Source organism: Lontra canadensis, unplaced genomic scaffold (assembly GCF_010015895.1).
Source record: "Lontra canadensis isolate GAN:19392208 unplaced genomic scaffold, GSC_riverotter_1.0 scaffold41, whole genome shotgun sequence".
Classification (NCBI taxonomy): domain Eukaryota; kingdom Metazoa; phylum Chordata; class Mammalia; order Carnivora; family Mustelidae; genus Lontra; species Lontra canadensis.
The window spans coordinates 15,704,377-15,730,662 of record NW_022631035.1 but is presented as its reverse complement, the minus strand read 5'-3'; the positions used below and the strand labels follow the sequence as shown (position 1 = coordinate 15,730,662).

Genomic DNA, 26,286 nt, shown 5'->3' with positions numbered 1-26,286 from the left:
GATCTCAGGGTCCTGGGATTGAGTGCCACGTCAGGCGCTCTGCTCAGCGGGGAACCTGCTTCCTCCTCCTCCTCTCTCTACCTGCCTCTCTGCCTGCTTGTGATCTCTGTCAAATAAACAAATAAAAATATTTAAAAAAATTTTTTTTAAGACTAAAGAATCATGGGGGAAAAGCCATAATTTCTATGTGGCTTTTTCAAAGCACATGAATTCTATGTGCTCTATTCCCCTAGAGCTGGAGTTTTGCAGTTGTCACTCAACTTCGTCTTGGCTAGATGTTTTTGCTGATCTGCTAGGGGAGGGGCCTGTTGTTGGGACACTCAAGTGTCTTTGCCCCAGGTGGAATTGTATCACCCTTGCCAGGGGGCCAGACTAAATAATCTGCTCCCACTTACTCTATGTGGCTTTTGTTCCCTGAAGGTTTTCTGTGCAGCTTTAGAGAATTAGAATGAAAATGGTGGCCTCCCAATCTCCGGTCAGTCCTGGAGGTGAAAGCTCAGGGCCCCATTCCTCAGTGTGCCCTCAGAGAAAAGCAGTCAGTCACTCCTGTCTCCCTGGTCTCCCACCACAGTCCATGTTCACCCAGCCTGTGACAAGCCTTTCCATCTCAGGCACACAACACTGTTTCCAGTCTCCCAACCCTGCAGACTCCTATGATGTGCTCCCATGCCGCTATTCCCCATGGAGGAATTGGGGGGGAGGGTGGTCCTCAATGGTTCTGTTGTTTGTTGCACCCCTGCTGGAAGATCAGCCACCTGACTGTTCTGCTGTTTGAGGTTTATGGCAACCCTGAGCTGAGAGCCTACTCCTGGGCTTTCTGATTGCAGCTGGCTTCCCCACTCCAATGCCTGAGAACTCTGCCACATTCAGGCGCCTCTGGTCTTCCTGTAACCCCAGGGATCCTGAGAGCGCACTGTCCCCACTTAGCCACCTCAGCACCTTTCAGGCTGGGAAGTCCCTCACTGGAGCGGACTTCTAAAAGTTTTGATTGTGTGCTGTTGCTGCTATATTACTTGCCAGTAGCCGGCTTTCAGAGGCTGCCTCCCCCCTCCCCCCTGCATTCCATCTTCCCATATATCGCCCTGGATTCATTTCTCTGCACCTCCTACCTTTCAGAAAGTGGTTGCTTTTCTATTTGTAGAGTTGTGACTATTATTTTCTTAGATCTTCTGTTGCATTCACAGGTGTTCAGAATGATTTGATAGCTATCTAGCTGAATTCCTGGGACCAGATGAAACTAAGGTCTCCTACTCCTCTGCCATCTTGGACTTTCTTTCTCAAATAAGTAATTTTTTTAAAAAATCTTTTTAAAAACTCACATTTGGGTGCCTGGGTGGCTCAGTGGGTTAAAGGCTCTGCTTTCAGTTCAGGTCATGATCCCAGGGTCCTGGGATCGAGCCCCACATCAGGCTCTCTACTCAGTGGGGAGCCTGCTTCCTCCTCTTTCTCTCTGCCTGCCTCTCTGCCTACTTGTGATCTCTGTCTGTCAAGTAAAATTAAAAATTTTAAAATAAATAAATAAATAAATAAAAACTCACATTTGTTCACATCTAATCATATCACCAATCTAATAAAAAAAAGTGTTTAAGTATTGAGAACCTTTCAAGTCATGATGTGGATATAAGGTTCTCTAAATTTAAATTTTTGTTTTTTGTTTGAGAGCTTAAACTACACCATTAAAACATCTACCGTCAATTCTTTTCTTAAGATAACAGGCTCATTGGGGCGCCTGGGTGGTTCAGTGGGTTAAAGCCTCTGCCTTCAGCTCAGGTCATGATCCTAGGGTCCTGGGATCGAGCCCCGCATCCGGCTCTCTGCTCTGCAAGGAGCCTGCTTCCTCCTCTCTCTCTGCCTGCCTCTCTGCCTACTTGTGATCTCTGTCTGTCAAATAAATAAATAAGATCTTTAAAAAAAAAAAAAGATAACAGGTTCACTTTGTTCATTTTCAAGAAGATGCTTCCCAAATACCAAACTCTAGATTTTCTCCATTTTTCCAACTAAAAATGGTGTTCATAAAAAAGCATCTAATTTGCTTGAGACTCAAACAATCATACAGGTTCTTTTCCTCAAGAAATCATTGTATTTTCTTAAGCAACTGACATGCTTTATACAAACTGCTCAATTCATTGTACAGAATATTGAAAAGTTTGTTCTCAATGGTTAAGATTCAATAAAATCAATACCTTTTGCTACATTATCAAGAACATTCTTAAGCGAAACTGACATTCTTTTACTCCCAGTATGTACAATGGAGAACACCATGACTAGTAGTACATTTGTTGCCATGGCCTTGATTCATGGGAGATGCCAGCAGTTTCACCCATCCCTGCTTTTGCACCACCAGTGCAGATGTCAAAAGTGTAAAAGGCAAAGGGTGGGTGACACCAGAGGTCCCTGGACCACACTTTGAGAACTGTGGCTCTAACCCATCTCAGCCTTCTACTAACTGCAAGAGAACCAGGTCTGAAAAAAGGAAAATTGACCTCTAGGATAGAACTGACTTCAAACAAACAAAACATTCCATTCACCATGACATTCTAAAGATTTTTAATAGCTGGGGCACCTGGATGGCTTAGCTGTTAAATGTCTGCCTTCAGCTCAGATCATGATCTCAGGGTCCTGGGATCAAGTCCCACATTGGGTTCCCCCCTCTGTGGGGAGTCTGCTTCTGCCTCTCCATTTGCCCTTCCCCACATTCATGCTGATTGCAGCTGGCTTCTCCACTCCCATTCATGCTCTCTTTCTCTCTCTGTCTCAAAATAAATAAAATCTTTTTTAAAAAAATTTTAATAGCTTATGAAATAAAAAAGAAGTTATGCTAATTGAATGGATATATACTTAAAGCTCAAACCTTTTTGTTATATGTTCCTGTGGATTGAAACTATAATAAAATTTTTAGAAAAAAAAGCATGAAAAATTATTGGGATTCCATACACCAAATTTTATTTAGGAATTTTATAAAGGGGCACCTGGCTAGCTCAGTCAGTAGAGCATGCAACTCTTTATCTCAGGGTTATGAGTTTAAGCCCCATGTTGGTTGTAGAGATTACTTAAAAAAATTTTTAAAGGACACCTGGGTGGCTCAGTCATTTAAGCATCTGCCTTCAGTTCAGGTCATGATCTTGGGGTCCTGGGATTGAGCCTCACATCAGGCTCCCTGCTCAGCAGGGAGTCTGCTTCTTCGCCCTCTGCTTACTGCTTCCCCTGCTTGTGCTGTCACTGTCTCTCTCTCTCTCTCTCTCTCTGTCAAATAAATAATCTTTAAGAAAAACTTTTAAGGATGCCTGGGTAGCTCAATTAGTTAAGCAATTGCCTTCAACTCAGGTCATGATCTTGGAGCCCCAGGATCAAGTCCTGCATCAGGCTCCCTGCTCAGCAGGGTCTGATTCTTCCTCTGACCCTCCCCGCTCTCATGCTCTGTTTCTCTCATTCTCTCTCTCTCTCTCTCTCTCTCTCAAATAAATAAATAAATAAATAAAATGTTTTTAAAAACTTGTAAAGCCATATTTTTAAAAGTTTATTTTAAAAATGACTCCTATATTGGGGGTGCTTGGGTGGCTCAGTCAGTTAAGAATCTGCCTTTGGCTCAGGTAATGATCCCAGCATCCTGGGATCAAGTCCTGCATCCGGCTCCTTGCTCAGCAGGGAGCCTGCTTTGCCCTCTGCTGGCTGCTTCCCTTGCTTGCTCTCTCTCTTTCTCTCTCTCTCTTTCTGACAAATAAATAAATAAAATCTTTAAAAGAATTTTTTTAATTTTCAAAAAAAAGAATTTAATTTTTCAAGTCTAGTTATGTTCACCTGAATCTAAATCCTGAATTTTCCTACAGAAGATGAAAAGGTTGATTTGGATACATTGATGGAAGCTGCTAGTGCTTTTACAGGTGAGTGAGAACTTGTATAATCATAAAATTGAGATCTTGACACCTTGTAGAGAATTATTTTTTTAAAGCAGTAGTTTACCTCCTTCAGCCATCATTAGTAAGTTTGCTTTGCTCTTTTACTTATTTGTTGATGATTTTGTCTTATTGACAATAATATAGATCATTAGAGATTTAGAAGTGTGGGCACTCTCAAATATTTTGGCCAGTCATGTGTTCATTTCTCTAGTGTTCAAAGAATCAAAATACAGGTGATGAACACAGTGGATCTCAATGTGAAGTTTTTGCACCAGTAAATATGGACACTATGAACAGTCCATCTCATAATTCAGGTCATGGAGCAGTAACAGAGATATTCCTTACCAGTACAATTATGTATACTCATTATACCATCATAAATAATCAGGCATTTATACTCCATGCTATATTGACCCATATGCAGGATAGGAGTGTTATATTTTTATTTTGACTAAAGAAAATTTTCAGGTACTGAATTTTACAATAACTCTGTGTAAGTGAAGTCAACTCATGTATTTCAACTTCATCCTGCGATTAGAAATAATCCTATACTGGATTATGTCTTTCATAGTTTAGAATAATTGTATTTTTTAATATTGTCACCTGAAATGATTCCCATCTATTCAAAGGAGAAAAAGTTGAAGCCAATGACTTAAAAAATGTGCTGAGAAACATGGGAATTGAGATTACTGAAAAAGAACAGTTGATGCTGTCGAAAACTCTGCCAGTCTCTAGTGAGTGTTTAACATGCCGTCATGGTGCTCAGGGAATTGTGGTTCTGTGGGCTTCTGGATGAGAATTGTCTAATGCCCTAAGAAACTCCTTAAGGAAAATGCAGTACAGACATAAGAACCCCATTATTGTCCCTTGTGTTTTAGTTTGGAAGTGAGAAGCTTGTAAGTGAGAAATTCCTCTCTTTTCCATTCAGTCAATGGACCCTTTGATATATATCTCAAATGCTACACAGATAAATTCTTCTGTAGCCTCCTGAATGTGCCCCCACATCCTCAGTCCTACCCCTGATAGCCCTCCCATCTCCCCATAATCCAGCAACTAAAAGATAAACACCTGAGAGCAGAGGACCACCAGGACCATATGTTAAACTGTCAGTATTTGATTCTGATTGGTCAGTGATCCAACCAATCTGTCTCTCAAAAATTCTATCTCCAGGGAACCTGCATATGCTTGTCCCCAGAGACCCTAGAGGCCAGCCTGTGCTTCACCTGTGCCTCCTGCCCACTCTCAGGGACCTCCATGGAAACGTTCTTCCCCTCACCCTATCGCACCTGTCCCCACTTGTCCCCTGAACAAGAGCAAGCCTACACATCTTGGTGGGTGCTAATACTCCTGATGGCAGAAGCAGGAGCGCAGGGAGCAAATGCTCAATGCCCATCCATATTTCCCTCACATATACCTAAGGCTGTGGCCACTCCCTATTTCTAGCATTCCCCCAGATCGCTCTCAAGGGTCCAGTTTTGAGAATTGCAGCATGCTTAGGATATTGGCTCTGGGGGAACAGGGTAGAGATGCACAAAGAAGCAGATGGACTATAATGGAGACAACTACAGCCACATGCCAAGCACTGTTTCTGTCAACACTGTAGACACTCCTTCCACAGGAAGGTGGGGACAGACAGCACCTGTGGAGATAGATTGGGCTGGCAGATGCCCCATGTTCTCTGCCCCTGTTGAATTTCCCCTCCATTTATGAAAAGTTTGTTTAAGGAACAAAATATACTTAAATATTGTTTTATGCTACTGTTTGAGTTGATTGCTATTTTTAAGAAAATCCCTTTATAGACTCTACTGTTCAGGCTAAACATATATGAATACCTTATGGGCCTAGAGCATGGGCAAGAAAAAGAGAAAGACAGAGGGGTTGAAGTGCAGTTCAAGAAGGGAAAAATAAGAAGAAAGAAACACATATGTGGGTGTATATGTAGCCTGCATCAGTTACTGCCATGTGTTTCAATTAGAAAATAGACTGACCACGTTGTGGGCATTCCTTTTATAATTATTTGAGGGTGAGACAGAATAAATTTCTAGAATTATATAAAATGTCTTATAAAATTATAGAGTTCCTTATTCTTTTTCTTTTGACTTGAGTTTTACCCTCTCTCACAGGAGATGGAAAGGTGTATAAGAAGAGATTACTGGAGAGTGTGAAGCCTCTCAAAGGTAAGAATCATGGGAACAGCAGCTAAAATTTATTATGCTTTGCATTTGCTTTCTTAGATTTCTGCTTAGAATCGTGCTGTGTCATTATTCCACTGGTTTAGTGACACTGAACTTCACCTCATAACCCACCACTCTTCTTTCAGTATAACTACATTTGAGGAATTTATTCTTAGTAATATACAGCAACTTTGAGATTTTTATTTCATTTACTCTGGTTATCTTTATCAATTCATCAGACTTATCTAATTCTTCTTTTTCATCCATGATTATTTCAATTAAAAGTTATAGCACAATGTTAAGGGCACATTTTCTCCTCTCAACTCCAACACTGACTATCTGGGTTCATTCAAAGGGCCAGTGTTCCACCGTGCTTACAGTGGGTGCACACTCGAGGCTGGAATCGTCCACTTCCTGGACTTACTTGAATTATTTACATCCTCTTCTTTCCTAAGGGAAAAAAGTCAGTGTCAAGAACCTGAACACCATTGTAAAGAACATGGGGGTTCAGCTTAAGAAAGAGGACTATCAGGACTTACTGAACCACCTGCCTATTGATGGTAAGTCTTTCAGATAACCAGTGTACCACAGGGCAAATCTTAGGGCCTCTCTATGAGGTCTTCTGAAAATAAAGCTATTTTTTAATCTCTTTGAAAAACTTATGAAATATTTCAAACATCTATCAAAACAGAAAACAAACACTATGACAAACACTTGTGTATCCACTGGCTAGAGTTAACAAATGTTACCATTTTGCCATATTTCTTTCCTATATCTGCCTTCCTTTCCTTTCTTGTACACTTCTTTTTTTAATAAGATAAGGTTTCATCAATGACTGAATAAGACCAATTTAGCTGGATAAAAATGTCACAGAGGCAAAGATGGTAGAATTCATTAGAAAGAATTTGCTAATGGGTGAGTCCCAGGCTAAAAGTTCCTGAGTTAGAGAACTCTTAGATCCAAACATAGAGCCAGTGGTTTCCCATTAAAAACCTGATGCAAGCGGTGCCTAGGTGGCTCAGTTGGGTAAGTGTCTGTTCAGGTCATGATCTCAGGGTCATGGGATTGAGCCCCACATCAGGCTCCCTCCTCAGCAGGGAATCTTCTTCTCCCTCTGCCTCCCCTCCCCCCTCATGCTCTCTCTCACTCTCTCTCAAATAAATAAACAAAATCTTTGGAAAAAAAAAAAACTTGAAGAAAAACAACTTATAAGAGAGCCAGACAGCACATCTTCCAGCACAGTCAGCCCATGCCAAACCAAAATAAACAAATTGTCCTTCTTCCCTAATTCAGGGTTCCTATTCTCAACTAATAGGAAGTTGGCAGGTGTGGCCAAGGGAGGCCACTGTCACCAACAAACATCTGCTGCCCCCACCTGTAGCTGCTGAGTTGGAACCCTTTGTATTACAACTTAAATTTTTCTTTTTTTTTTTTTAAGATTTTATTTATTTATTTGACAGACAGAGAACACAAGCAGGGGGAGCAGCAGAGGGAGAGGGAGAAGTTGGCTCCCCACTGAGCAGGTAGGCCGATGCAAGGCTCAATCCCAGGACCCCGGGATCATGACCTGAGCTGAAGGCAGACGCCCAACCAACTGAGCCACCCAGACACCCCCCTCAACTTAAGTTTTTCATATCATTTTTCTAAGTCTAAGGTTGGTCTCTGTGCCTAAATTGTCTTTTCTTACAGAGAATAAAATGGTTGATTTGAATGTGGTGATGGATGATGCAAAAGCTTTTACAGGTAAGTTGTGGTAAAAAGGGAATTCATTATTAACTAAGACCCTAGTGCTTTATTTAAAAAAAAAAAAGGATGTTTTTAAGTAGAAGTTTTCTCTTCAGACTATTACTGACATGTTAAGATGAACCCCTACAAATTTAATGATTAAATGTTTGTTTTATAACCTTACAGTTTGCTTTGGTATTTTTCCTGTATAGACCTATATTTTGGGGAGTTTGGGCCAATAATATTTTCTACTTCACCATTGTTTAAACAACAAAACTATAGAGGAACTCTGTTCAATCCCAAGGTGAAGCTTTTGTAGGCCATCCAGGAAATATGATCACTGTGTCAAAAGACCCCATAATTCAGGCTATATATTGGCGTTTGACTTATACCTAGGATTATATGTGCTTTTCTTTTTGCTTGTATTAAAAGTATAAATTTTATTTTTGACATGATCTATACACATGCATGTACTCAGAATCTATATAAGTTAACAAGTTTCATTGTCAGTTTGCTCTTCTAATTAAGCCTATAGCCCATAGGTCATCTTTTTCATCATTTGAAATCCTTCATCCATTCCTAAAATTCTTATATGTTAACAACTTCCATATTTCCAAAGGAGAGAAAGTTAATATCAATAATCTGAGCAATGTGGTGAGGAAAATGGGACTGGTACTCACTGATGAGGAAAAGAAGCAGCTGATGAAAACTCTGCCCATTCATGGTGAGTATTTAGCACATCTTTGAAACCCAGATTTATGGGCTTGTGTGTGAAAACTGCTGAAATTATGTGTATGTCCAGTAAAACACATTTAGAAAGCACAGTTTCACAAAAAAGAAGAAATCCTGTTCTTGTCACTTACATTTTAATATTGGAAACTGGCAACATCTTTCACAGGTCCCCACCATCAAGACTAAATTATCCCATCCCCCTGGGAGCATCGCCTCCCCTAAGTCATGACCAAGGGAAAGAGGAAAACCAGGGGAGTAAGAGTAGGAAGGAAAGGGGGAGAAATAAGGAGATAAAGACTTTTAAATTCAACCACAAGTAGATTTATATCAGTGAAACCTTTATCTTTGATTTCATTCTTATTTGAGGGCAAAATAAATAAAATCCTGAAGAAATCTGAAGGGTTTTTTTCCCCCCTGAAATTATAGATGTTGTATTGTCTTTGTGCTGTCTTTGTTAATCTTCCCTTCATTTAACCTCTGTTCTTAATTGTGTCTTGTCTTACAGCTGATGGAAAAATATATAAAAACAGGTTGCTAAAAGGCGTGAAGGCCCTCAATGGTGAGTGAGAAACATAGTGAAAGAGCAAATAAAAATAAAATCCTCATGTTTACCATTTGCTATTAAACATTCCAACTTTGCTTCTTGCCGTTTTTTTTTTTTTTAAGATTTTATTTATTTGATGAGAGAGCTTGTCTGTACAAGTGGGAGGAGGGGAAGAGAGAAAGAGAAAGAGAATCTCAAGCAGACTCCACTGACCACAGAGCCTGATGGAGGACTCGATCTCACGACCCCAAAATCATGACCTGAGCCAAAATCAGGAGTCCAGTGCTTAACCAGCTGAGCCACCCAAGCACCCCTGCTTCTTGCCAATTTTTGGATCCATTGTTATGGACTTACAACTTGCCATTTTTCTTTGGGTACATTGACATTTGGGGATATAAGGAGAAGTATCAACTTACTGTAGGAAGTTCTAACACTGTTTTCTGGGTAGAATTGTACAGACTGGTTGTTGTTTCAACTGTAAGTAGACATGCCAGTTCCTCCCTGTTCACCTCTCATGGAAAACTGAAGAGCGCCTGATTGGCTCAATTGAGTATTTGCCTTCAGCTCAGGTCATGATCCCAGGGTCCTGGGATTGAGCCCTGCATAGACCTCCCTGCTCAGCAGGGACCTCCTTCTCCTCCTCCCTCTGCCTGCTGCTCCCCTTGCTGTGCTCTCTCTCTGTCAAATAAATAAATCTTTTAAAAAAGAAAAAAGTGTGCCTGGGTGGCTCAGTTGGTTAAGCCACTGCCTTCGGCTCAGGTCATGATCCTGGAGTCCCAGGATCAAGTCCCACATCAGGCGCCCAGCTCTGGAGAGAGTCTGCTTCTCCCTCTGACCTTCTCCCCTCTCATGCTCTCTCTCACTCCCTCTCTCTCAAATAAATAAATAAAATCTTTAAAAAAAAAAACTGAAATTCCCCTGGGTGGGTATTAAGGAAAATATCCTATCTCTACTCCTTATACTAATTCTGCTATAAACAATTTTATTTTTAATTTTTAATTAGAAATATATTGTTAAAGCACCAAATACTACAAGAAAAACTATCCAGTTCTACCAGTTGGAAAACAGATAAAAGAAGTGTAAGTCAGGTCATGGGGATCTAATGTACAGCTTGGTGACTATAGATAGTAATATCATGTTGTATATTTGAAAGTTGCTAAGAGAACAGATTTTAAAAGTTCTCACCACCAGAAAAAAAACCTGTAACTTTGTATGGTGATGGATGTTAACAAGAATTACTGTGATGATCACACTGTAATATATACAAATACTAAATCATTATGTTGTACATATGAAACTGTACATATATTATACATATGAAAATGTTTATATGTCAATTATATATGAATTTTTTTAAAAATGAGAGTCCCTCTACCTCTCACCAATCTCATCCCTCCCCATAAAGGTAAATACTGTTTACTATTTACCTTTTTCTCAAAGGTTATCTTTCTCAATTTTTTCCTATTTTCGACAGACCTACCTAAATCTGGGAGATATATATGTATTAATAGTTTCTTTATGCCCTGTGGTTTACCCTCCAGTTGGGATTTATGATGCATGACCATGATTAGCATTCTTCAGTCTTAAGCACCAATATTCATGAAATTATTTCATGCCCCTCTTTCTTAAGGACCAAGGGTCAAATTCAGAAAAGTGAAATCCGTCTTGGAAAACATGGGAATTAAACTCAAGGAGGATGACCTTGAGGAAATAATGACCCAAGTACCAACTGATGGTAAGTGTTAAGGCATCATTATGCTCTTATCTATGTTCATTATATTCTTTTTTTTAAAGATTTTATTTATTTATTTATTTGACAAAGAGAGACACAGCAAGAGAGAGACAGAGCACATAAGCAGGGGGAGTGGCAGAGGGAGAAGCAGGCTTCCCACCAAGCAGGGAGCCTGACATGGGGCTCAATCCCAGGACCCTGGGATCATGACCTGAGCTGAAAGCAGCTGCTTAACAACTGAGCCACCCAGGCGCCCATATGCTCATTATATTCTTACCTATTTATTTCTTTGAGAGAGAGCACACATGAACACAAGCAGGGTGAAGGGCAGAGAGAGAGGGATAAGCAGGCCTCCTGCTGAGCAAGGAGCCCGATGTAGGATTCTATCCCAGGACCCTGGGGCCATGACCTGAGCTGAAGGCAGACACTTAACTGACTGAGCCATCCTGCATATAACTTTTGACTCCTCCAAAACTTAACTACTAATAGCCTACTATTGACCAAAAGCCTTACCAGTAATGTAAGTCAATCAACACGTATTTTATATGTTGTATGTATTATATACTATATTCTTACAATAAAGTAAGCTAAAAAAAAAGAAGGAAGAAAAAATACTTTTACAGAACTGTACTGTATTTATCAAAAAAGCCCACATAATATTGTTCCCCCACAGTTCAAACCCATGTCATTCAAGGGTCAGCTGTATTTTTTTCCCATTCAAGCTCAAGGACTCCCTGAATTCTATCATTAGAGAGTCCATAGACCCCAGGTTAAGAAATCCTGATTAAATCCCAATTAATTCCTGATATAAGTCACCCATGCAACACACTGGCCTCCTATTCCTTGACCTCTCTAATTTTAATCATCTTTTACTCCCATCTCTTTAATTGCTCACCTAATACTTTACTAATACTAATACTTTATCACCCCCAAAATCTCTGTTTCATCTACACACTCTCTGACCTTTATCATTCCAGTTTACTTACTTGCAGATATTCCTGACATAACACAATACAGGAATGCCTGGAAAACCTCCCTTTCTAGAAAGTTAAAATTGCCCACTAAAGTGCGCTTATGGGGAAAATTGGAGGAGCCCATTCAAAATATGTGCCATCTTGTGACCAGAACAAAAGCAGCAACTGATACTGTGTGAAGAAGCTTAGATGTCACAGGCAGATAGCTCAGAGTAGCTGGAGATTATTTTTTAAAAAGTGTACATACACACCCACAAGGAAAGAGTTGAAAAGCTGGCTTGCAGCTCTGAAATCACGTAGATGGAAGCAGAACCCTGAGCCATGGAACCTGGTTCCCCTTCCTATATTACAGGCAGGTATTTTTTATAATTTTACTAAAATAGAACTGAAAAGGCCCCTGCCATAACCAACCCAGAATTTTTTCTTTTCCTTCTGACATTCATAATTTTAATTCTTCCACTTAGAAAACAGGTGTGTGGACCAACTCACCATCCAGATTGCAGGGACATTATTCCATCCCACAACTGAATGTGATGAACTTGAGTCACCGAGCAGGTGCTAGAGCCCAGCGGAGGGCAGAACTCCAGCTCTAGCTCCCCGCCGCCTATTGGCCATCTCTGCCCATGTGGTGGGCGGGCCCTGCCACTGGTGCCCCGGATCTCATTTCCCCTTGCCTCCTCCAAGACTGGACTGCTGCAGTTTCCCCTTCTCTCCAGCGTCCTCGGGTTCTCCCTCTCTGCTCTCTCTCTCCGTAGATGCCACTGCCCTGGAGATCATGCTTTCGTCTTCCCCTGGTCCCCTGCTGCTACCACTCCACCTCTTAGCTCTCTTCACAGCAGAACCTCTCAGAACGTTGTCATTGCTTCAAGTTGTGTGGTGACTGGTCGTGGCCACCCTTGCGGTGAACGCACCGTAATGTGCAAAGTTGTCAAATCTCCATGCTGTTCGCCTGAAGCTAATGCAACATTGTGTGTCAGCTGTGGTTCAAAAAAAGAAATCCCAAACTTACGGCTCCTTTCTGTCTCCACTTCCTCACTCCCATTCCACTCTTTTTCAGTCCTCTTCCTAGGAGACTGCCTCCAGCCTCACCGGGTCAGATACCTTCTTGAAGCTGACCAGAGCAAATTTCTGTCTCCCACTCAACCTCCCTAAGTCAGGAATGGTATCTCAAACTAGCTATTTAATATCTCCACGTGGATATCCAAAAGGCATCACGAATTTAATGGATTAGTAATTAATCCCCCTCAAAAGGATTAAGCCATCCCCCTCTCAGTCATGGCATCCCATCTACTCTGCTGTGTGAGAAGGCAGCGGGTGAGGGGAAATGAATAGTTTTCTTCCTTGATTCCTCCTTTCCCTTATATCCCACATTTAAATCTCGACTCTACCTGAAACATATGTCCTAAATCCATTCATCTGCCTCCCCACTGCTGCAGCCATAGCCCAAGAGAACAGCATCTCTTTCCTGGGCCACTGAAACCATCTCCTGTCTCGTCCCCATTCCTCCGGTTTCCCCATCCTGCACACATCAGCCAGGGTGAGCTTCTGAAAGCTGACGTCAGGTTAAATTACTCCCCTTCTTCACAGCCTCCAATGACATTCTACTGCAACATAATAAAACCCCAACTTTATCATCAGGGCCAACAGTTACCTTCATGATTTGGACCCTGTCGCCCCAGCCTTTTCTCTGCCCCTCAGTTACAACAAAAAGCAGCAACTGATACTGGGTGAGGAAGCTTAGACAGCCCAGGTAAATAGCTCAGTTTCATCCCCATCTTAGGGCTGCCACACGTACTATTTTTTCCTCTCCTGGTTCTTTCCATGACCATCCTCCTCTCATTATTCAGGCCTCAACCCAAATAGACTCTCCTCAGAGAGGTCTTCCCTGATTTCCCTGTCTAATGCATCCTACCATTGCTCTTTATTATGTAACCCTATTTTATTTTGATAACATCTTAATAATAGTACCTCAAATGATCCTTTTTGTTTTGTTTACATGCTGTCTGTATCCTTCTGCTAGATTCACACTCCTTGACAGCAAGAACTCTGGCAGCTGGTTTACTTTTGTATCCCCAAAGCCTAGCAAAGTGCCTGGCACATAAAAACTACCCCCTAAATATTTGTTGATTGACTACATTATAAAAATACTCAGGGTCAGGTTCATTTGTCCTGTCTCCCTATACTTAACTGTAACAAATCACTTAAAAAAGGGAGATATAAGAATGATTTGTTACATATTGAAAACTTTCTTCATTTCTAAGATAGCACTATTATCTCTGAGAAGTCTGTAACATTCTAAGAAAAGTTTGGGGAGAAACTGCTGAATACTTCTGGTCTTCATAGTGTCAGGGTCTCAGTAACATCAGTTTATCTGATTCTGAAGTTTATTTCCCTTGCCTTACAGGTGATAGAACAGTTGGTCTGAATGATGTGATGGATGCTATCAGTGGGTTCAGGGGTAAGTTGCAAGCTATGATGAAATTTTACTATAAATAACATCTTAATATTTTGCAATACTATATTGCAAATACAATATTTTGGTGGAGAAAAATATTTCCCCTTCATATATATTTAAATTCTTTCATATGTGTTCCATTTTTATGGGTGCTTCTGAACTTGGGTAAACAGTAATTAATGTGTGTTAATATATCAGTGCCCATGACATTCTCTGAAACTTTCCCCAAAAGAGTTTTTCAACATAGGGCTAGGTATTAGGGGTCAAAGAACTATTCCTTTTCCCGCACGAACCTCACTCCCAGGAATTTATCCTCTGGAAATAGTTAAGCTGAATAAAAAGGAAAAAAACCTCTGCTTAAAACCCTTCAGAGAAACTTGGAACAGCCTAGTTATCTAACAGTACAGGAATTAGTATATACTCCACAGCCTGTTAGGCTAGTGGAGTATCATGTGTTGAAATGTCAACTATAAAGATTATGTGGCGCTTTGGAAATATGTTAATGACGTAATATCAGGTTTGGAAAAGCAAAATACAGAATTGTGTATATATTAGATTTCCACACAATGAAAGTACAGCCTTATTGTCAAAGACCAGAAATGGAATATAAAAAATTGCAATGGTTTTTGTGGTAGAGTAGTAGAATTGTATTTTTCCCCCTTTATTAATCTTTAATGTTGTATTGTTTTATGATGAATGAGAGAAAATTACTTCTGTGTTGAGATGAATAAAAATCTTGAATGCATAATGATCAGAGAAGCAAACTCCAAACAAATATTTTTAAATGAAAATAAAATTTTAAAACCTGGTCTATAGAGGGGCGCCTGGGTGGCTCAGTGGGTTAAGGCCTTTGTCTTTGGCTGAGGTCATGATCCCAGGGTCCTGGGATGGAGCCCTGCATCGGGTTCTCTGCTCAGCAGGGAGTCTGCTTCCCTTTCTCTCTCTCTGTCTATCTGTCTGTCTGTCTTCCCTGCCTTTCTGTCTATTTGTAATCTCTGTCTGTCAAATAAATAAAATCTTTAAAAAAAAAATCTGCTCTGTAGAAAACCCTGAATTTTTCAAGTAGGGTAGGAGGAAGAATAAAAATAAAACCAAATCCCTGTATGCAGCTTAATTTGCTATGGATTTTATAATAAATCCCAGTCAGTTCCTAACCCATGGTATACTTTGTTTTTTGTAGCCACCGGAATTAAAGACACAAGACTTTTCTTTTTCTTTTTCTTTTTTTTCTTTTTTTTTTTTTTAGATTTTATTGATTTATTTGACAGAGAGGGAGATCACAAGTAGGCAGAGAGACAGGCAGAAAGAGAGAGGGGGAAGCAGGCTCCCTGCCCAGCAGAGAGCCCAATGCAGGGCTCAATCCCAGGACCCTGAGATCATGACCTGAGCCGAAAGCCAAGGCTTAGTCACCTGAACCACCCAGGTGCCCATCTTTTCTTTCTTTTTTTTTTTTTAAGATTTATTTATTCGTATGAGAGAGAGCTGGGTGAGTGGGCAGGGAAAGGAAGAGAGAATCTCAAGCAGGCTCCAGGTGCAGACTCTGCACTGAACACAGAGCCTGACACAGGGCTCTATCTCAGGACCCTGAGATCAGGACTTGAGCCAAAACCAAGAGTTGGATGTTTAACCAACTGTGTCAGAAGGCACCCTGACACAGGACTGTTTTCTGACTCTACTGTTAATTCTGGGCCTATGTGGACAATCATATATATAAGTACAGATGGCATTTTTTCATCCTTTATATATAGTTCTATAATGTTTCTAAAATTTATTTCTTCATTTTTCTAAGGAGAGGTGATTGATATCCAGGACTTAGACAAATTTCTAGTAAGTGAGGGGATCGAGCTCACAGAAGAAGACATGAAGGAGCTGATGTCTCATTTGACTGTTAATGGTGAGGTTTTTAAAAATTCTCTTGTCTTTCTAGAACTATCTTTGTTATCCTGTATATAAGATCCTCAGGAATGATCCTTATCTTTTTTTTTTAAGATTTAATTTATTTATTTCAAAGAGAGAAAAGATGAGAGCGGGGAGGGTCACGGGAGAAGCAGACTCCCCACTAATCCTAACCGCTGAGTGGAGAGCCCAATGCAGGTCTCAATCCTGGACTCCAGGATCATGAACTAAGCCAAAGGCAGACACTTAACTGACTAAGCCATCCAGGTGCCTGATCCTTGTCTTTTTATCATCTACAACAATGCTTCTCAAACTTGAACATGCATATGAGTCACTTGGGCATTTATTAAAATGCAGATCGTGATTTGGGTCTGGGTTGGATCCTGAAAAATTCTGCATTTCTAACGAGTTCCCAATGATGCCAGTGCTACCTCTGTATGGACACTTGCCCATGAAGGTCTTCAAAGATGTAGAAATGATAGTTTACAATTGTACCTGGCCTTTCATTTCTTAAGTCACAAGTACAAGCAATATTTAATTTGTGCTTAAGGGTGAGATTCCAGCCCAAAAATAAGAATAAAAAATATTAGGGTAATTGAAATTTAAAAATAAAAATGAGTATTAGGGAGAGGTACACAAGAGGAAGCAGGGTAGTTAAGGGTTAACTGATTTCATTTATGCTTGTTCTTTTGTTTGCTTATTGAGATTTTTATTATCGTTTATGGAATCTGGCTACATGACTTATCTGCAGACTGTTTTGTTCTATAGCTACTTTAGTCTTCTTTTATTTCTACTACTTTCTTTGTTGTTCTGATTTCTTAAAAAAAAAAAAGTGATCTGGGAGCATTTGGGGAGTAACATTTCTTACCATAATGCTTCAGTGATGTTGCTTGAATTCTGACCTTGAATGTATAAGATTGTATATTGATTGATTCAACCAACAAATATTTATTAATCATTGAATATGTGCAGGCACTATACTAGATGCAAGGAATATAAGAGTGAAGCAGGGAGTGCAGGCTTGGTTTTCTCTGCTAAGTCTAACTGAAAATAGGAAGTAAAACACTGAACCAACAATATGTTTCTCAAATCCCAGTTTTAAAGCAATCAGTTTGAACCTATTCATGGCAAACATTACTTTCTGTTCTCTCCAGTTTACCATTTCTTCTTGTTCACCTAGACTTTCTTCCTCTCCACTCTCCAGTGGAGAAAAGGCTCCTTTCAGCACCTCCAAATCCATTGCTCTTGACTTGATCATCTCCCACTTTGTCAAAAATTATTTTTTAAATTGAGATATAATTGACATATAGCCTTATATTTTATTTCAGGTATACGACATAATGACAACATAATGGTTCAATATTTTTACAAAAAAAATCATTTCTTCCATAATTCCTTTCCATCACATTCAGTTTCATCTCTTTCTCTCTACTCTGCCTATGAAGAAGCACAGGGTCCCCCAGTCTTTTACACACTAACCTTCAGCTGGTTCTTCTGCCTCCTAATTATGATCATTCATCCCTTATTCCTTTCTCAATCTGCCTCTTAATTGTCTACGGGAGCCACTTCTGCTTCCTTATTTCACATTCTCTTTGAATCCTTGCAGTTGGCTTCCCCACTCACATAGCCTGTGAGGCTACAGAAATAGCCCTTAGAATCCAAAATCACGAATAATTTCCTTTGCCAGCCTCACTTATTCTATCTTCCGAACATAGGAACAATTGAGGGTTTGTTTCTCAGTCTTCTCAGTTTTAATTCCTTCCGTCTTTTGATGATATCACTCCTTGATTGTTGCTTCATTATCAGCTCTCTATGGCAGCAGTTCTCAAATTACCATGAGATTAAAACTATTTTTAAAATAACACTAAAACAATATTTGCCTTTATCATTCTCATTCACTCACAAGTGTACAGTAACTTTTCTAATAAGTTACATGATATATTCACACATGATATATCTGAAAAACCTATTAAAATATTTCTTTTCTGGGTGACTATAGGTGACTCAGACAGTTGAGCATCAGACTCTTGATTTCGGCTCAGGTCACGATCTCAGGCTCATGAATTGAGCCCCTTGTCAGGCTCACACTGGACGTGGAGCCTGCTTGAGATTCTCTCTCTCCCTCTACCCCTCCCCCCACCTGACGTATTCTCTCTCTCTCTCTCTCAAAAAAAAAAAAGTAAAATAATAAAATATTTCTTTTCTGACTACATAACTCTATAAGGCCAGATTTTCTTCAACTGAAAAAACATATCACAGCAAACTAAATGCAGAAACAGATTGAGGATCCCAGCTGTCTTCTATTAAGCCAGACATTAAAGAGATTTGCAAAAATGTAAAACAATGCTATTTTTGCCTAGGCCGCTATAACAAGAATACCATATACTAGGTTGCTTCTAAACAACAGAAATTTATTTCTCACAGTTCTGGGGCCAGAAGTCCTGATATCAGGGTGCCGGCAAGGTTGAGTTCTGGTGAGAAGCCTCTCCTGGGCTACAGATTGTCACCTTCTGGTGGTTTCCTCACATGTCAGAGAGCATGGAGCAGCAGTCTCTCTCCTCACCCATAGGGTCAGTAATCCCATTCATGAGGGTCTGTCTTCAGGATCTCATCTAGTCCTAATCACCTCTCCAAAACCCTGCCTCTTAATACCATCACATTGGAGACAGAATTTTAATATATGAATCTGGAGGGACACCAATGTTCAGTCAGTAGCACTACCATTCCCCCTAATTTTAATGCCTTAATTTTTTTCATTTTCAATTAATATATATTTTTCATTTAAAAATATGTTAACATATACTAGATTTAGAGATGCCTGGATGGCTCAGTCGGCTAAGCACCTGCCTTCAGCTCAGGTCATAATCCCAGGGTCCTGGAATCAAGTCCCGAGTCGGACTCCTTACTCAGCATGGAGTCTGCTTCTCCTTCTGACCCTCCCCACTCAGAGCTCACTCACTCGCTCTCTCTCTCTCTGACAAATAAATAAATAAAATCTTTTTTTTTTTTTTAAATGTACTGGGATGCCTGAGTGGCTCAGTGGGTTAAAGCCTCTGCCTTCAGCTTGGGTCATGATCCCAAAGTCCTGGGATCGAGCCTCACATCAGGCTCTCTGCTTCTCCCTCTCTGCCTACTTGTGATTTCTGTCTGTCAAATAAATAAATAAGATCTTTAAAAATAAAAAATTTTAAAAAATTTAAAAATTTACTAGATTTATTGCTATTTTAAAACATTTTTTAAAGATTTATTTATTTATTTGTCAGAGAGAGAGAGAGTACAAGCAGGGGGAGCTGCAGGCAGAGCAGGCAGAGGGAGAAGCATGCTCCCTGCTAAGCAGGGAGCCATACATGGGACTCGATTCCAGGACCCTAGGATCACAGCCTGAGCCGAAGACAGACACTTAATGACTGAGTCACCCAGGCATCCCTATTTTAAAACGTTTTTAAAATTTCTCAGTTTTGGTATCTAATGTGGTGATTATAACCCACATAATAGCTATAACTCACATAAACCTCTTGGAGGTCCTCAAAATTTTTTAAGAATATAAAAAAGTCCTGAGACCAAAATGTTTGAAAACTTTTGTTCTCTGGATTATTCTTTGTCACCACTTTTTCCAGCTGTCTACTGGATATTTCTTCCTTTTTGTCCCACCAGCACCTTAAGCTCTTCTTGTGGGGAGAGAGTGGACTTCTCCTTAAACAGCAAATGCATATAGCTGAGCTAATCAAACTCCTCAGTTATGGCACACTATCATCATTGGTCCGTGCAAGGACAGTTTGTGTTTTATTTTATTATTTTCCCCTTGACCTCCTACTTCCATTCCTATTTCCTTCCCCCATCATAGGTACATTCTCTATTATAGCTAATGTATTTTAGATATGTGTATTTTAGATGTGTTTATCCCTTTAAAAATGTAATGTGAGGGTACCTGTGTGGCTCAGTGGGTTAAAGCCTCTGCCTTCAGCTCCCAAGGTCCTGGGATCAAGCCCCACATCTGGCTCTCTGCTCAGCAGGGAGCCTGCTTCCCCTTCTCTCTCTGCCTGCCTCTCTGCCTTGTGATCTCTGTCTGTCAAGTAAATAAATAAAATCTTTAAATAAATCAATAAATAAATCAATAAATACATAAAATTTAAAAATTAAAAAAATTAAAATGCAATGTGTGTGGTATTTAATTTCCTTAAATGGTATTGTGCTATAAAACTCATTCTATTTCTTTTTTTTTTCAATCAACATTTTTAACAGCCCTATTGAGGTAGAGGTCACATACCAAACAATTGTCCATTTAAGTATGTAATTGGATGGTTTTTAGTACTGACAGATACAAGCAACTATCACCACAGTCATTCTAGTACATTTCCATCATCTTAAAAAAGGTGCTATGTGTATGCAGAAGGTGCTAAGGGAGCATTTAGCCAAGACTGAGGTTTTCTGGAGAAGACCCTACGCTGAACAAGTATGGGAAGATCATTCCAGCTGGAGAAACATACTCTGTACCCTCAAGAGTGACAAGTTTACCACCCCAAATATGTTGGTTCTCAAGAAATCCTTGGTAGAAGGAAACACAGAGCAGGTCCTTCTCTACCTATTCCAACTCTGAGCAATTTGCCAATACGGTCACTTCGTATCTATTTTTTTAATGTCATCTGTCTGAGTTCGGAAAAGATGATATCAGATTTGAGCCTTGGTTCTTCTTGTAATATCCCTTCTCTACAGGTAATCTTTGGAGTTTCATACTTTGAAACATAGAAAAGAGGAACTGTATTGAAGAAGTAGAGAGATTTGTCTCACTAAAGATTTATCCTTTCTTCCATCATACTTGCCTGAGGGAAAAACAAATGCAATTTCCAAGCAAACCAGTTTCTCTAGTAGTTCTAACTCATAGGAGAAGTTCCAGTCTGCCATGTCATTTTAATAATTTCACAACTTTTATCAGTTTTATGAGTTTTTTATTTAAATTCAATTAATTGACATATAGTATATTATTAGTTTCAGAGGTAGAGTTTAGTGATTCATCAGCCCATACAACACCCAGTGCTCATTACATCACATGTCCTTCTTAATGCCCATCACCCAGTTACCCCATCCCACCACCCACCGCCCCTCCAGTAACCCTGTTTGTTTTCTAGAGTTAAGTCTCTTAAATGGTTTGTCTTCCTCTCTGAAACATCTTATTTCACTTTTCCCTCCTTTCCCCTGTGATTCTCTGTCTTGTTTCTTAAATTCCACACATGGTGAAATCATATGATAATTGTCTTTCTCTGACTGACTTATTTTAATTAGCATAATACCCTCTATCTAGTTCCATCCATGTCAGATATGGACAAAGAGGGGGACCCTCTTACACTGCTATTGGGAATGCAAGCTGGTACAGCTGCCCTGGAAAACAGTATGGAGGTTCCTGAAAAAGTTTAAAAATAGAACTACCCTCCAACCCAGCAATTGCGCTACTGGGTATTTACCCAAAGGATGAAAACACAGTGATCCAAAGGGGCACCTAAACCCCACTGTTTAAAGCAGCAATGCCCAAACAGCCAAAATAAAAGCCCAGATGTCCGTTTAAAGATGAATGGATAAAGAAGATGTGGTATATATTGGGGCGCCTGGGTGGTTCAGTGGGTTAAAGCCTCTGCCTTCGGCCCAGGGTCCTGGGATCAAGCCCCGCATCAGGCTCTCTGCTCAGCAGGGAGCCTGCTTCTTCCTCTTTCTCTGCCTGCCTCTCTGCCTACTTGTGATCTGTGTCTGTCAAATAAATAAATAAAATCTTTAAAAAAAAAAAGATGTGGTATATATACAATGGAATATTACTCAGTTTTTATGAGTTTTTATGTGACTTCCTCTGTGTCTGATTCAAATGTTTTACAGGAAATGGGAAGGTTACAGTGGATTCAATAATGGAGGGCCTAAAGAAGTTTAAACGTGAGTGGAAATCCATGATTCATTTTATAAAAATGGATAATCTGGTGCTATGAGTTTATTTTTACATGTGTTTTCTTGGTTGTTAAAGTAATACATGTTCATTATAAAAAATTTCTATATCCAAAAAACAAAAGAATGCAAAAGGGAAATTTTAGTAATTCTTAATTCTATCACCCGGTGATATTCTATAGTTTTTCTCACCCCTAATTGTTTTCCTTGTACACACATAATTTTTGTGTATTCAGCATTAAAGCCCCACTTTCAAACTACTTTTCCATTCTCCTATTAATGCTAAAATCTTACCTATTGATAGGTATGTCTGAATACCTAAAATTCCTTTTTGGATGCCTGTGAAATTTAACACATAACCTCAGAACTTTCTGTTTGCAGGCCTCTTAGCATATTTATTTCTAAAATAAGTTTCCCAATGCCAAATGCCACCGTCTGTACTTACTTAGAAAAGAATGAATGGGAGGTTTGAAAATGATGCTGTGAAACCCATCAGGAGAGGCAAGTTAAGACTTGTCTTCTGCCCTCTTACCCCCACACACGACCTCAATCTGTACTTCATTCTCCAGTAATTTTGATTTGCTCTCTGCATTTTTTCAACAAGAATGATTTTTTTTAATTGATGTGTCTCTGAAAGCCTGATCGTGTTTCAAAAGAAGAACTTAAGAATAATTTAAGGTGCTTTATGTAAGTATCTACAAAATGAATGTTAATAAGAGAAGATAAATTTAAATTCTGGGCACCCACACTTAACATTTCCAAATGAGTCCTGTTGTATTTTATTATTTGCAAAAGAAAAAAGATCTCTTTGACTAGGTCCCATTCTATCCCATATATTGCTGCTTCTGTCACTGGTGCCAGAAAACTTTTGAAAATGTCTGCTTAGTAGCTTTTAACCCCAGCATTTAAAATCATGATGCTGAATTTATGGATACTGAAGCAATCCTCTGTGATCATGTATAAGATCAATGTTTTTGATTTATTGAGTACCCACCCACTGTAAAAAATAAAGTTCAGCAATGAAAAAGGGACAAAGTTCCTGTTCTCAGCAAGGCTGTTTTTGAGTAGATAGTACGTGCTCAATAAATGCTTGTGGGTTGACTAATAGAGGTTCTAGTCTCCTGCTTTCAGATAATGGAAGATTCACTAACCCAAGCAGCTATATCAAGGTCATTCTCATAATAACCCTCCCAATCTGGGCCATTTGAAAGAGTTATATAACACCATGTAAAACCCCAGGGCATGTAAGTGAGTCACCCAAATCAGAATCAATTGTTAAAACCCTTCTACAAAGCCAAAAAAGCATGGCTTCCCAGTCCTGTCTGCTTACTTTTCCATCCTTCTTCTTTGTCCCCTTCCATTTCTTCTTTTTCTCTGTTCTTCTTCTCTTCTTCCTATCTCTATTAATAGATTATTTTTCTCTCATTCCTGCTTCTACTTGTTTTCCGACTAGTATTGCCTTTTTCTCTTTTCTTTCTAGTCTCTGTCAAACATACACGGTTCACATGCCCACCCTGCTCTCCCACTTGCTTTCTTCACTATGTAAGCCATTCCACTTGCTGCCATCAAAATGTATGTTATTCTGTGAAGTCCACAGTGCGTTAAAGAAAATGTAGACATTGAAAAGTGTGTTTCATAATTTTAGAAACTTTCAACATCAGTGTGTATTCCACAAATTCACCAAATATTACTCAATGTCCACTTACTGTGTTTTCTTTATAGATACAGGTACTAAGAGAACAGATTTTATTTCTGAATACTGTATACTGTATTGACATTTTTTGCACATTCAAACATGTGCTACCTATGATTTAAGTTTTCACTTTCAAATTTCTGATGACTAGATATACTCATTTTTGAGACAATGTCATTTTTTATACTTAAGTTATCTTTTTTCTCCAATCCCCATTTCATGATTTCTATTTTTCTAAGGAATAAAAGTAAATTTCAGTTACCTAAACATAATAACATGAAAATGATACTTCTATATGAACAACTTCAAGACCTGCTAACATTTCATGTCATTTGATGGTGAACATTCAAAATTCCACTCTGGCTTATAATGGTGTAGGTTGTAGGGTTCTATATGAGAATTTCTCTTTTATATATAATTTTTTAATTTTTGTATTAACATATAATGTATTATTAGCCCCAGGGGTAGAGGTCTGTGAATCGCCAGGTCTATACACTTCATAGCACATACCTTCCCCAATGTCTATAACCCCACCACCCTTTCCCTACCCACCTCCCCCCAGCAATCCTCAGTTTGTTTTGTAAGATTAAGAGTCTCTTATGGTTTGTCTCCTTCCCGATCCCATCTTGTTTCATTTATTCTTCTCCTACCGCCCCCAAACCCCCCACGTTGCCTCTCAACTTCCTCATATCAGGGAGATCATATGATAATTATCTTTCTCTGATTGACTTATATGAGAATTTCTAAAACCATACTTATTAGGACTATAGAGAAACTCTAAAAACATTTAGAAAAAATCTACTGTGTAAAAATAAAGGCTGCCTCTTGTCAGAAACAGAAATCTTCCAAGTCCCATTCCCAACCAGTGTGGTGGCACATGCAGCATCCCAGGATGGCACAAGATCCCTCTAGCAAACTAATGTCTAGGCAGGGAAAAGAACCAAGCAATAGAGAAGAGAAGAAGAGAGAGAAGGGAGGAATAAAGGTGTTTGATAAGTTCTTCTTAATCCTATAAATTATGTTTCATGTTAGTATTAATCTCTCCCTTTGCATAAAGAAAATGTAGCCATTTTGTGTGTCCTGCTTTCTGCATGATATATTACCCTGTATAGGCTTTACAGCCTAAAGGTACTACCAGAACCTTTCCATGTTTCCATAACCTGCAACTGACCTTTCTTGATATCAAAATAACATTATTGGCTTTATCTGGCCAAACTAAACCAAACTTAGAGCATTGAACTATTATACACAGCACTTTTCTCCTGAGTTAATCGCCTTGTGCCTAGAAAACCAAACTACCCAACATTTTGAGAGGAAGAAAAGAAAATAATTGAATCTGTATTATTAAAGTACTTTTTTCATTGTTGTTCTGGCCATAGGATAGAGTAGGGCAAGACAGATAGATTTCGTAGTCAATATTATAACAAATATTATATGTACACACTTTACAGGAGAATTCACTAGAAAGAAAGAACTATACCACAAAAAGGCACGTAATTAGTCAACAGGTTATAACCAAATCACTAATGAAAATGAAATGGGTAGCAAGTTGTCCTCCTTGAGTCAACAGTTTTTCAAAATTGCTTCACTTCTTTTCATCCTAAAAGATGATAAGCGAATAGTCTTTCCTTCAGTGTTGACTCTATTTGTTGTTTCAAAGACAATTTTTTTGGAGTTTGATACATTAAGGCACCAAAAGAGGCAAAATGAATTAAGAGGTATATCTCTAACTGAGGATGAAAAAGTGCACTTATCGTGATGAGTGCCAGTGTTGTATGGAGGTGTTGAATCACTATATTGTACACCTGAAACTAATATTACATTGAAATTAATTAACTGGAATTTAAATAAAAACTCTAAGAAAAACCAAGAGATATGTCACATATAACTGATATTTTCACTTTCCCACTCATAGGAGGAAAAATTAAAAGAAAACTGTAATTTGCTCCTATTCTACTTTTCAAAACTTCAGAAATGTATATAACTTTGACTCTTAATTTTATCTTTAAGCAAAAGGGATGGTGCCACTGCATAAGTTGATGAAAACTGAACATGATACTAAAGGTGAGTGTGAGACCTGACGTGAAGGTATTTAATACTTTGACTTATGTATTTCAATCCCATAGTTATATTCCCTCATAGTTTTGTCAGTCACTGCCCTCTATCTACTTGTTGCTAGGCAACTGTACACTTATCTCTCCAGTTGTTTTTCTGAGTTCCTTTTGCTTTTATAGTCCGTACCACACTGCATCACAGGTGATTATCAAATATTTTACTTTGTCTTCTAACAGATTTATTTGTGATGGACTTGTTTTTATCTCTAGTTACTTTGTAACTTACTTGGTGCAATTTATTTGAAACACAAAGCAGGTGTTCCTAACTCTGCCACTAAAGAGATTAATTCAATTCATTGTGCTTTAGTGTCCTTATCAATAAAATGAAAAAGGTGAATTAGATTAATGATCTGTTAGTTCTTTATCAGCTGTAAAATTCTAACTTTTGTGGTTAAAAAGACACTATCAAGAAAATGAAAAGACAAC

At 39.1% G+C, this 26,286-nt stretch overlaps 1 protein-coding gene across 2 annotated transcripts in view; it reads left to right on the top strand.

Annotated features, from left to right (window-relative positions):
* Window positions 1–26,286, top strand: part of EFCAB3 (EF-hand calcium binding domain 3) — a 121,612-nt gene that overhangs the window by 58,714 nt on the left and 36,612 nt on the right. For both annotated transcript variants that reach the window (XM_032870911.1, XM_032870912.1), the window contains 12 exons: window positions 3,828–3,881; window positions 4,526–4,630; window positions 6,020–6,073; window positions 6,526–6,630; window positions 7,760–7,813; window positions 8,415–8,519; window positions 9,033–9,086; window positions 10,702–10,806; window positions 14,182–14,235; window positions 16,022–16,126; window positions 21,991–22,044; window positions 25,757–25,810. In XM_032870911.1, coding sequence (XP_032726802.1) covers window positions 3,828–3,881; window positions 4,526–4,630; window positions 6,020–6,073; window positions 6,526–6,630; window positions 7,760–7,813; window positions 8,415–8,519; window positions 9,033–9,086; window positions 10,702–10,806; window positions 14,182–14,235; window positions 16,022–16,126; window positions 21,991–22,044; window positions 25,757–25,810 — 903 coding nt within the window. The remainder of the gene's footprint in view (window positions 1–3,827; window positions 3,882–4,525; window positions 4,631–6,019; window positions 6,074–6,525; window positions 6,631–7,759; window positions 7,814–8,414; window positions 8,520–9,032; window positions 9,087–10,701; window positions 10,807–14,181; window positions 14,236–16,021; window positions 16,127–21,990; window positions 22,045–25,756; window positions 25,811–26,286) is intronic.